Source organism: Anser anser, assembly GCF_964211835.1.
Source record: "Anser anser genome assembly, chromosome: Z".
NCBI lineage: Eukaryota > Metazoa > Chordata > Aves > Anseriformes > Anatidae > Anser > Anser anser.
Genome location: NC_139723.1, coordinates 60,893,465 through 60,905,594, shown reverse-complemented (window position 1 = coordinate 60,905,594; position 12,130 = coordinate 60,893,465). Strand labels below are relative to the sequence as shown.

Genomic DNA, 12,130 nt, shown 5'->3' with positions numbered 1-12,130 from the left:
AGTAAAAATAATAAAAATCCTTGAAGATCATCCCCCTGGGTAGAAGTTACTGGAGCACGAAATGCCACGGATGTGCATGGGTATTGTTTATCCAGATGCTGCACCCAACGTATGCTAAAGGCAAAACCCAGCTGCATAATCAGCTTGTTAAATTCCACTGTATGGTTACACTCTGCCCAGGAACTTCCCCAAACCCTGAAGAACTGCACCATCTCCTAACAAAAAGCACTGCAAAGCAGACAGAAGGGCAGTAAGTGAAACATCCCACTAATTCCTTGCCACTGCTTTGGATGACACCTGTCCCAGGATAAACATTTGTAAGAGATACTTCACACCAATGTGCCTGCCTCCCTGCTGTGACATTTGTTCAGTTTTTTTTTCACTTCAACTCATTATTAGTTTAGGTATGAATCCTACCAGCAGCCCACAAAACACTAAGAGAATATCTGACCCTGAAGCCATACACATCTACCTTTACAATTGCCTAATGCAGTTACTCTAAGTAACAGGAAAGAAGCATAACAGGACTTGCTGCAGTTCCTAGGGCTGTGGCTTAAACTCAGAGGTCCCTATGTTTCAGTAGGTGCTTCAAACACCTTCAAATCTTGCATTTAAAAGCTCTGTATCATTGCATCATTTTAAAACCACGCCACTGCACTGAGGAGGTGCAAACATTTGGCACAAGTTACATGCTGTTTTTTCAGCAGAAGACTCTTAAGTTAGACATGGCTGATTTTTCTTTTTAGATTCCTGCTTAAGCCCACTAGATGTTATTAGCTCAGGTGCAACACCATAAACAGTTATATACATCTCTAACCAGAGAAAATAAAACCTGTCAAACTCAACTTCAGTTGTCTTCTAAGTGGGAGAGCAGAACACAACCCACATCAACATTTTTCAGTACCTAAAAAACAAAGTACAATATTACTCACTTAATTCAATAGAAATGCAGCATCGGGATTTCAAGTGCAGCAGGTATTTCCATTAGTATCTCCCAGCATCCTGCACATCACATCAAGTCCCTGACTAAGAAAAGAGTTATAACACTTTTTTGGTTATTGGATATCAGGAGCAAAAGAACTGTGTGTTGCATGATCAGTGATTAGTGCTTACACCACTAATTAACCAGCGATTTGTTCAGATCCATTAGTAACCCAAAAGACCGGGCAGTGACTCTCCTGTAAAAGTATTATTGAAAAAAATAAATATATATATACACATATATATAGTATTACTTGCACTACACAAACTTTGCTAGGATGGCTTTTTCATTGCCAGAATACTTTTACTGCAACATAAAGACAATATACAAGCTTCACCTGTTAAATTGATTTCTTTCAAGAAAACAAGCAAACAAAAAAATATAGCAAGATGGTACAGCATTACATAAACTCTCTTCCTTCTGTTAACATTTCTCTATAAAAATAATCTATGCATGAAGTGACAGAAGGCAGAATATTAAGAGGGCAGTTGAAGACTTTCATGATGAGAATGCAAGTAGCTTTTACTACCATGAAACCACAACGTAAAGTCAATTGGAATACACAGAAATAATTATACTCCTGCCTCTCAAAGCTTCCACATACACCCACTTTAAAGTTCTCGAGGTTGACTCACAGTCAAACTAATCATGATACTCCGTCATGCTATGCACTGCTCAGCTCTGTAAAGTAAGCTTGATTCAGCTGCACTGACAGATTCATTTCTGTAAAAATACTTCATTGTAGCACCTGGTCTGGTCTAGGTTAGGATATTTCAACAATCAGATCAAAAGGAAAACATTTTCAGCAGCTCTCACAAATTGCTGGATGCAACAGAAACCATGGATCTGAGGAGGGATGAAGACTGAGTTCGGAAAACAAGGAGCCATATTTCGTGCATTTCTGTAAGCCCAAGACTTGCTAGAGTACTCGTCAGGGTTGTAAAACACCAAGCTTAAAAATCGCATCTTGACAGATGCCACCATCTTACCAATCATTTAAGGCTGTAACCTAATCAACATCAATATGGACTTCCCTCTGTCTCTACCTGTGGCTCTTCAATCTGCACCAAGTATTAATTAATTTCACATCTTTGAATCCATTCTCACAAATAGGATGATCGGCTTCCACATTGTGGTTTCTCAAGCACAATTATTTTTCCCCCAGCCTTGAAAAACATTAACTTTCCCCACCTTACCTCAAACATATAACACCTAACAGACAGTTATTTTTCACTAATCCCTTGTTTGATTACATTGTTTTTCTTGACTGAGTACTATGGGCACATATTAATAGGCTTCAACATACGCTTAGGTTTTTCAAAGTTTCTTCTCCCACACTGTGGACAACTTGGGAACAACTGCAAAGCTTAGTAGGCTTAATCAAATTCTTCTTTAAAACTTTCTGTCCCACGGTGCTCAGTACTCTATATCATAATGTGCCATTTCAGTTTTCATCATGGGTAAGGTCTGCTTGTTCTATTCGTGCTGCACAGCTGTGTGATGTACAATACTCAGGAGCTACAACAAAAGGCCAAGTCATAGGCAAAAAGTTTTGTTGTTGTTTTTACTTTCATACTGAATTTGACACTGATGAAGCAGAGGTACAAAGAAACCATTTTAGAAGAGGTGAAATATTTATGTTGTTTTCCACACACAAAGCACTCATCACAAAACTTCACAGAAGTAAGTGTGAACTGCAACAACTCCTTGCACCACCAGCAAGCAACATAATACAGTACTCAGGTATTGATTTCAGTGTCTGACTTAAGCCGTGAACATTTTAAAACAGCTCAAGAGATTTTTCTTGGTCACATTTGTTAAACATGCGCTATTGACTATGAGAAATTCTCACTGGAATACTTCCTAGGAGACACCACCTCAACTTCACAAAACTTAAAAAAAAATGCAACCTGTAATAACTCAAGTGCCATCCTCTAAACCTTTAAAAATAGTGCTTTTAAAAACCATTATAGGGAGTTTCTTTTTACATATGCACACACGCAGCTTAATATATAGTTTTACCATCTTCTAAAATGAATTTTCTATTGGAAGATACTAATTTTTAAGACTACAGGAGAGCCTTTAAGGCATAAGTTTAAGACAATATTATGAATATATTACGAAGACATTTCTAAACATTCATTGCTAAATTGAAGAATTTCAGTAGTGCCCACTACTGTATTGGAATCTAGCTGTTACAAAGCTTAATATGACAGAACCAGAATGAGTTTTCATCTGAAAAAGATATGGGAGCCCTTTGTTTTAAGAGAAAACCAAGGAGAAATGCCTGCATTTCTATTGTCCAAGATACGTGGAATGGAGATAAAAAGCTGTTTTCCTTGAGCAAGAATATACATGAGTCTCCACACCAGTCCCTAATGCCACAATTACAATATGGTTACATAGAAGTTCAAGCTAATGAGAAGCACTAACACAGCTATTTTCAGATTCTGGCAGTTAATGACAGACTAGGGAGACTATAACTAAACTCCTAACTGAGAGGAAATAATGACAACATTCAGTCCAGGGCTGAGTATTTAAGTGTGAGACGTGAAAATTAGTATTAACAAGAAAACTAATTCCATTTAGAGTCTGTTATAATCAAGAACACATTTTGACCAAGTCTTGATCCTTAGTCACAATTTAGGAATGTGTAAGATACACCAGTATTTCCTGATTGGAAGTGTACCTACCACCCATACTTCCACAGATGTCACGTGGCTGCCTATCATTTGAGTAGCATCATTTTATTAGTCAAAGTTCTTTCAGCAACAGTTGTTTCATTATTTTTCAAAAACCAAGTGTATGTCAGATAGTGGGAAAAAGGTTAACTCTGTCTAGATCATCTAAGAAAGGCAGTAAGTTCCTTCATGAGACAGAAACCAGAATGACATTTCAGAAGCATGAGCTACAATAGCTTAGAGTATGCAGGTCTTCAGAAAACTTATCTGAGTCACAGAAAAGGCACATTTACTGATTTCTCAAAAAAAAAAAAGCACACATTTATTGACTCAACAGCTCTCAGGAGGTATAGTTTATCATCTTTCATGAGGTTGTTAGGTAAGGGCCACCACACCCATGTAAACACTAATCTGCTGTTTAGCTTTTTTCACCTTATTGCTACAATTAAATTAATGTATTTTCTCATTTGGATTAATTCAAAACAAAGTGTAATTTACTGATAAAGTATTTGCAAACTGAGACAAGTAAACTGAAAGTGTTTTGTTGTTAACCTGGCTGTGTCATGCTCATATCCGACCGCTGTCTTAGTTCAAACCATACGAGCGGCATGGCTTGAACAAGTTCCTCCACTCTTTCCCAATAGCTGACTTACACCACGCCAAACATGCTTAGCAAGTCAGAGACATCCCCACCCTTTCCCAGGCAGAACGCAAACTTGATGCTATGGCTATCCCCTTATGAAAAAATTTGTCCTGCATTTTATCCTGCACAAGACAGGATGAATTTCTCCTCCAGCAGTATTTGCTCTAAAGAGACAATCTTACAGCACTCAACTACTAACCTCTATCCAAAGCTTAGTTTTTGTTAGAGAAGTTACCTGATCTATCATTAACATCAAACACTCCTAAATGTAAAGTTGAGCCCTCACCCCTGGGGGCAATAGCTATGCAAAGGTTATACTGGAATTTAAGAATTTTTCCTTATAACCGAGAAACAAACTCTCTCATTCTCTGGAACCCACAGAAGCATTATTTAAGAACCCCTGTTTAAGTCTAAAATGTTAACTTAAGCAAAGAAATTTTTAGAAGCTAGTTTTCTAACACCACAAAAAGAAGATGCTCTGCAGAAAAACAAGACCTCTTATAATAGTTTAATACTTACAGACAATTCTTTTCCTGCTTTTCTGACAAGAAGCCAGACCAGAAAGTTTATTACGTATTTTTTTATTGTATGCCAAAGTTCATTAAAGATGAGGTTTTGCTTGTATACAAGTTACTCAAAAATGTGTCTAGGCAGAGATTCATTAGCAATCTTATTTCAAAGCATAGGTTTGTTCAACCAGGCCACAAAAGTAATATTGTGTACAAGCAATAACTAGAAGGAGCTGCAGGTTCAAGGAGTTTCCAAATATTACAGATCTTGAGATCATCAGAAAATGAAGTCAAACAAAAGCAGTCAAAATATAAAATAGCAGCTCCATGTAGCTTCAAGTTTTAACTTTATTCAGAAAGTGACAGTTAGTTCAGTTTGCCTCGTTCTTTGATGCTTCATCAAAGTTTTCAACAAGATCTGGAGAAGGAAAAACACCAAAATTAGAGTTTGACCCACTTCTGCTTTGCCAAATGTATTTTTTCTAAAGTTCTACTTCATATCAAGTGCTTATGAAGTTAAAATAATAATAATAAAAAAAAACACCTTACAGAACACAGGTCAAATAACGTAAGAACTTTTTAGACTTCATTTTCTTGCTTAAGAACTAAGTTTTAGGTGGTTCATTAAAAAGCACAATTCTAAAATCATTTAACGTCACTTGTACACACAACTAAACAAAGTGATATTGGAAAGGTAGTTCTGTCCCAGACTTTTTACTGAAGATTAAATAATTATCTTAACCATAGCTATTACTCCTACACAGGACAAAAATGCTATCCCAAACCAATTATTCATCTAGTCTAGCGTAATATATGAAAATAATGTAATAACCTGTCCACAAAAATTATGCAACAGTGAGTGACCAGTCAATTACTCTACTGTCCTTGGCCTAATGTTATGGTACGTAAGTCGTCTCTCAGCAAAACTCATTTCCTTTTTCTCAGTTTCATGTTTGTTCTTACCTGGAACTTCATCATCATCATCTTCACCAGTAGCAAGTGGTGCTTTTCCATCCACAGCTGCAATAAGTAGTTCAAAAAGTGTTATTCTAGCTCACCATAAGCACCATAGTTACAATGTTGTTCTGCTTTCTGCTGATTTCTTTTTAAACATTAAAAAAGAGTCTAAGCTAAGCTGCAATGCTCTATACAGTTTCCTTGTTGAATAAAAAAACTACAACTAGCCTAAGAAGTTATTGTTCCCTTTGTTACTGATCATGCTCAAAGAGATGATAGTTTACTAGTCACCATCTTTTATCTAAAGGTATTGAGTGCCTTGCATGGTAGTCATTTTCAGCTACATGGACAAAGACTTATTCTACCAATTTCTCTTGAAAGTATCTTCATTTACCAACTACTCAGTAGTTCTCCAAATTTACCTATTTCACGACATCAGCAACTTACAAGGAAAAGGACAGATCTGAGTCCTTGTGATCTCAGACACTCAAGAAAAACAACAGTGTAATTATGAAGCTGCAGGTAGATGCAGATGACTAGAGACACAAAGATACTACTGTTCCCTGGAAAAATTAGAGGGATAAGGAACCGGATGCACCATTTTACACCTACTTGTTTGAGGTAACCACATGCTCTGGTCCACTTCTCTGATGATGATGATTCAGTATCTTTACTACTCCCATTATATTTGCCAGAGCTACTGAGACTTCACCATGCCTACTGGAGCAGACCAATGAGTATCTCTCAAACTGCAGTAGCAGAACGCTAAGAATAGGCATCTCAGGTCCCTGGGTGCTTGTGCCACTGCCTTTACTGCTATTCTTAGCTGTACTACCTAGGCTAAGCTGTATTAAACTCTCCACTACCTCAGTTTTTCCTAATTAACCCTTCCGATTTCAAGAAAAGAATGAAGAAAAAGACAAGTTTATACCAGATGACCAAAATCACTGTACTCTGATTTCTAGAGAAGTAGATGAATGCGTGAAATTTACTCGGGAAGGGCTTGTGACAAAGTCACCGCTAATCATCCTTTTGTTTTTAACAGCAGAAAGCTGTTATAGCTTGACTACATCCTTAGTGTTAAGTAAGACATTTCAAAAGCAAACCGTTTTATTTCCTCCTGAACTGTCTGCATTTTCTTTTCATCCCCAAGACCAAACCAAGTTCACTTCAACACCTGCAAATGCGATCACTGCACACGCTTTACTCTTTGATGTCAGGTTTCCAAGCCTAGTAGACAATACTGAATGGAAAGTATTGTGCAACTACCCTGGCATCCACCCAAAGCAGAAATAAACTGCCATTTACCAGATAATACAAAGCAAGCACTTTAAACAAGCTTATCCACTATTAAAACTGTCCAATTTAGCTTCTGCAGAATATACCCATCTTGTTATGAGAAGCAAGGCTTCAGTGGATCAGTTTAAGACCTTCGGATTCTCCTTCTTTTGAGTCCTACTACTATCACACAGAAGCCACAGAAAGAACGTTAGGAAGAAGGAAACTGAGCTTTATGGCCAAAGAAGTGGTTTACTTCCTCCTGAAGACTACATGTGGCACGATTTTTTTTTTTCTGGGAAACAGACTGGAGGGAAGCAGTATCAACTTGAGGAATGGAAAGAAAGGCTGTCTTTGCTGGCAGCAAAGCACAGAAATAAATGCAACAATCAAGTTCATTAATATCAGCAACTGGACATCATAAGCTTCTTGCATTTTCTGTTTAGGATGTTCCACATTTTATAAGCAACAGAATTAATATGTTTGAGAAGACACAGAAAGACCCTATATGGACACAGGGTCAACAAGCCTGTCTTACACTACCAATTTGCAAGCTCTGACAGCACCACCTTTTTCAAATACCACACTTCAGTCCTTCTTCTACTTTTCCCAGACAACCTGAGAGAACAGATGTTCAGGTTGTTTTACTAATTTAAGGCTGGAATAGGAAGTTGGTATATGTAGCTTAATGCTCATGTCAGTCCTACCCTACTCTACACACACAAATAACAACGTATTTTGAGTATTGTGTAATTCCCTCTTAGCTATCAAAAACCCCACGAAAAAAGAAATACCTTCACCACACCTGTGAAGGTACAAAGCAGAAGCAAGATGTCTGTACTTAGGTCCCTCCACTCCGCTTATATTTCCATTCAATGCATCAAAACAAACATCTGAAGTTTATCTTTTTGAAGCCTTCCATGATAATTGATCTGTCTAGCTTTAAAGAGATACGTATGTCAAAATATGGTATCCACATCAAGAAGGAAACCACAAAAATCAAGTCTCGCTGCAGCTTTCTAGTCTTAGACCAGCCGCAAGATACACTGAGAAACAAATGCCTCTGCTTTATTTGGTTACGCTCTTTGCTGGAATTGAGCTATAAATAAGATCTAAGAGCTCTACTTCTTTATGTCATAATATGCTTGCAGACAATAAGAGTGCACTGAAATTCACTGCAGCTGTATAAATAAGTCCGTGTCAGGTGCAAACATGGAATGCATTCAAGTTTCAACTTACGTTGCTTGGGCAAGGCTTCTGCCAATCTCCTCAGGCTGGTCAGACTGTCGGCTCCGAGCTGATTTAAGATGCTAGGAAGCATTTCTGTCAGCTGCTTTGTCTCAGCATGGCCGGTGATGGTGAAAGTGTTAGCAGCCAGAGATGCCTGAACTTTAGGGTTATTGAAGTGAATGACTGTTCCTTGGTTGGTAAACATATTTACCTGCAAGAAAACAAACAAACAAACATTATTTCAAGAAGTTCAGTGTGGTTTTTTCAATTTAACTAGAAACTAGCTGATTTTTCTAAAGCTCAATGAAGACTTACTGATTATTTACAGACAAGTTTAAAACGCATCAAAATTAAATTGGCAAGTGACATTTTATATTTCTATACCGAAAAGCACTTTTTCATTTGAAGGAAGTACCTCTTCAATACCAGAAATATTGTTCACTCCCAATTTCTTCAAAGAAAACTGAAGTTTCTTATCATCTGCTGTGGCTGTTCTGTGGACAACCTTCTTCTTTCTGCGGGCAGTACCCTTTGCAAAAAAAAATATAAATTAATATTGAAACAGTTCTTCATAAACTGTAATCCTCAGGGCCACATAACTGCTCTGTAGCCATCTACAAATCAAATTTCATACATCAAGTTCCACTTCTGTGTTGCAGCCCAGAACTCCACCCCTCCAACTGTACTGCTGCAATCCTTCCCTCGCTATAATGCAACCTCTAAATGCTTGAGAGAAGTGTGAGGTTTTAGGATGCAAATCACCAGAGAAACTTTACAATTCTGATGGGGATTCTGCAGCATCCTACTTAGAAAAGAAGAACTGCACGTTTATCATTATCTGTTGTCACTGGCCTAAAACTGAAGGCTGAGTACAGACTTCAGTCGTTTTTAAGGTCTCTTTAGATCACTGTTCTCAAGTTGTAGCCAGAATTTCATGAAGTCAGAGAACACCCAGTTATCAATATATTATTATTTTCTCACTCATAGGAGAGTATGAATGAGAAAAAGCCAATGATTCAATTTTTATTCCAGATACACATCTTCATCTGATGGACCTACACATGTGTATTTGAAGAACACTTTCATTTTGCCAAAACATTTATAAATACATGTTTTTAAAAATACTCGCACATAGTATTTCAGACCACCTCTATTCAGAAAGAAAAACAAAGGTTTAGTTCCCCAACAAACAGAGTTGTAGGTTTCTCCAGGGAAATAACTGTCCCATATTAGAAGACATCTACAACTAAGAAAAAGAAGAAAGCGTCATTCTAATACTTGCTGGAACAGTCATAAGGCTTCAGTAAAATCCAAGGTAGAAATGGCTAACTACGTGTGAAACTAAGTCTTCCTACTTCAGCTTCCCATCTTCTATATAGTAACAATATGAAAACGTGTTGCTGCCTTGCTGCATAAATAAATGGTTGCAATACCTTTTGAGTGCAAAGAGGCTGAAGTTAGAAAACTGGCTGGACACTAACATCTTTACAAAAACGCCAACAGACAAATTCACATGAAACTAAAACTTGGAGGATTACAGCTCAGAAGTTTAGCCTTTTGCCTAGGAAGTGTGACATTCCTTTCCTGCTACTGTCAAGTTAGTGATCTGCTCTGCTGCACACAGCAATTCAAAGATTTCTAGAGTAATTGAGCCACACAAATTAGTCTCTCTGGACAAAAGCCCTCTCAGTCGACTTTGAAAAATTACGTCTTGAATTAAAGGTTATGTAGGAACACGTGACACCCCCCCACCTCAACATTTACCAGCATTAAGTACAGATATCAAACTTCACACAGTCTGAATTTCAATGAACATCTGCTGCTTTAATCTCCATAGATTTAAGCTTCTAAAGATTACATGTTTTTAGTAAGCAATTCTGCCCTACTCATGCTGAGACATGCTGTTCACGTCCCTCTACCTTTGTACTGGAAAGAATGGATGCAGTAGGCAACTGGTAATATACTACGCATCCATCTGCCAGTCTTCTAAAAGGTAAAAAACCTGTAAAACACCTATATTGACTACAGCTGTAAGAGCTGCAATGTGAATGCTTGTTCTTAAATGACCAGTGTTGGATACATCTGTAGTCAATACACACACATTGGCAGTACACACACAACCACCAATTCAGCAGTTCTCTGCTTAACTAGTAGTCCACATAAACAACATGCAAGATCACCAAGCCAGTTAATGCCGATTTCACCCTGATTTAAGACTGTTTTAATCCCCAGTCAAAGGCAAAAACGTCAATGAAATTCACTGGAAACTCTGTCAATAAGAGTTCTGCTGTATAGTTCTTATTCCAGGATACCTCTCTTATTTCAAAATACGCTCATCCAAGATGAACATATTCCCTCAGGAATAAAGTTACTAACAAATCACTGCCTTAAAAACATGACCTGTATTAAAATGTTTGCCAGCATGTGACTATGGTCAAGAAAGTTTTTTTAAAATTTTAAGATTATAACTAACCACACAGGTACGCATTGTCAGATGTCACGGCAACATAAAAGCCCCTTCCGAGCACTTTATACCTTCCACTTCTGTTGTGGTAAGAGGATGCCACACACACAGAAATTCCAGCGTTGCCCTAAAACGTACGAGTACGGCCACGGCCAACTTCAAAGCTCTGTGACCCAGCACACCGCCACCTACACCCTGCTGGGGAAGTTCACCTGGGCTCTCTCTCTGCAAGGCCTGCTTTCTCCTGCCGCAGCCCGTACAACAACACGGCCTGCAGAGCAGCCGCTCGGCCACCGCGCCCTGCCGCCACCGCGCCCCCTCACCGCCCCGCGGGGCGGCGGCACCTACCTTGCCTCCGATGCGCACTTGGGCCTGCAGCTTGGCGAGCTTCTCCTGGTTCATGATCGTTTCTTTCATCTGCGGAACCAACAGCACCGCCCGTCAGGCACGGGGTACCCCCGCAGCCGCCCCAGCCCCGCAGCGCGGCCCAGGACGCCGCCGGCCCCCCCCCCCCACCAACCACCCCCGTCCCGACCCCCGTCCCCCCCGTCCCCCGTCACCTTCCCGGGGCGGGCGCGGCGCTGCCGGAGCCGGGCGCAGGGCACAGAGCGGGCGGCGGGCGGGGCCGGGCACAGCACGCGGCGGGGAGCGAGATGGCGGCCGGAAAGGAGGCGGGCGGGAGGGCCGCGCATGCGCAACCGCCGCTGCCTCCGGGCCGCCGGGGGGCGCCCTAAGGGGAGGCGGGGGGGGGCAGCAGGCGGGGCCTGGTCAGTGCTGTCCTTCCCTCCCCTCCCCTCCCGTCCCGAAAAATCCTTCCCACTTCTTAGAGTATTAATTTTTTCGTCAATAAAACCAACCACCCAAACATGCACATGTCATACTTTCATTCCTCCTTCTTCTCCCATGACCCTGTTTCCCCATAGAATCTTTAAGGTTGGAAAAGACCTCCGAAATCACCTGGTCCAACCATCACCCTACCACCAATGTCACCCACTAAGCCGTGTCCCTAAGCTCCACATCCAACCTGCCCACCACACCTCGCCCTGGGCTCCTCATGGTCCACCCAGGCTCTGCAGCATGCAGGGGGCTCAGTCCTGTGCTGCACCCTAGGGTGCAGGTCCAGCCATATGGAGGAGCAATGCAAGAGAGAAGACACTGCTCTGCAGGCCTGCCCCTGTCATCACTGCAACCATACCTCGTGGGCCTCCTGGCATCAGCAGAGATATCACTGATCACGCAATTTCACCATGTGTTTTAATGACTTTTAAATCAGTTCTGTTTTGGAATATCCTCAGGAAACTACTCCCCTTGCTCTTGTTTCCATAAGACTGTGTTAATAAATTTATCCTTCTGTATTCGTTAATACTAAGGCTCCCATGTAAGTAA

General features: G+C 40.2%; 1 protein-coding gene across 1 annotated transcript; it reads right to left on the bottom strand.

Annotated features, from left to right (window-relative positions):
* Positions 1-4,871: 4,871 nt before the first annotated feature.
* Positions 4,872-11,461, bottom strand: BTF3 (basic transcription factor 3). The gene is made up of 6 exons (XM_083819021.1): positions 11,305-11,461; positions 11,093-11,161; positions 8,696-8,809; positions 8,290-8,491; positions 5,779-5,835; positions 4,872-5,233 (listed from the first exon to the last, which is right to left on the bottom strand). The coding sequence occupies exons 1-6, from the start codon at positions 11,434-11,436 to the stop codon at positions 5,187-5,189; spliced, it is 621 nt and encodes a 206-aa protein (XP_083675147.1). The 5' UTR covers positions 11,437-11,461; the 3' UTR covers positions 4,872-5,186.
* Between the last annotated feature and the right edge of the window lie 669 nt (positions 11,462-12,130).

Bases quoted from the DNA above. Each gene is read 5' to 3' on its own strand.
- BTF3 (XM_083819021.1), bottom strand. From the start codon at position 11,436: ATGCGCGGCCCTCCCGCCCGCCTCCTTTCCGGCCGCCATCTCGCTCCC. The intron at 11,162-11,304 runs GTGACGGGGGAC...TTGGTTCCGCAG, and splicing joins GCCGCGCCCGCCCCGGGAAG to ATGAAAGAAACGATCATGAA. The intron at 8,492-8,695 runs GTACTTCCTTCA...GTTTTCTTGCAG, and splicing joins ATATTTCTGGTATTGAAGAG to GTAAATATGTTTACCAACCA.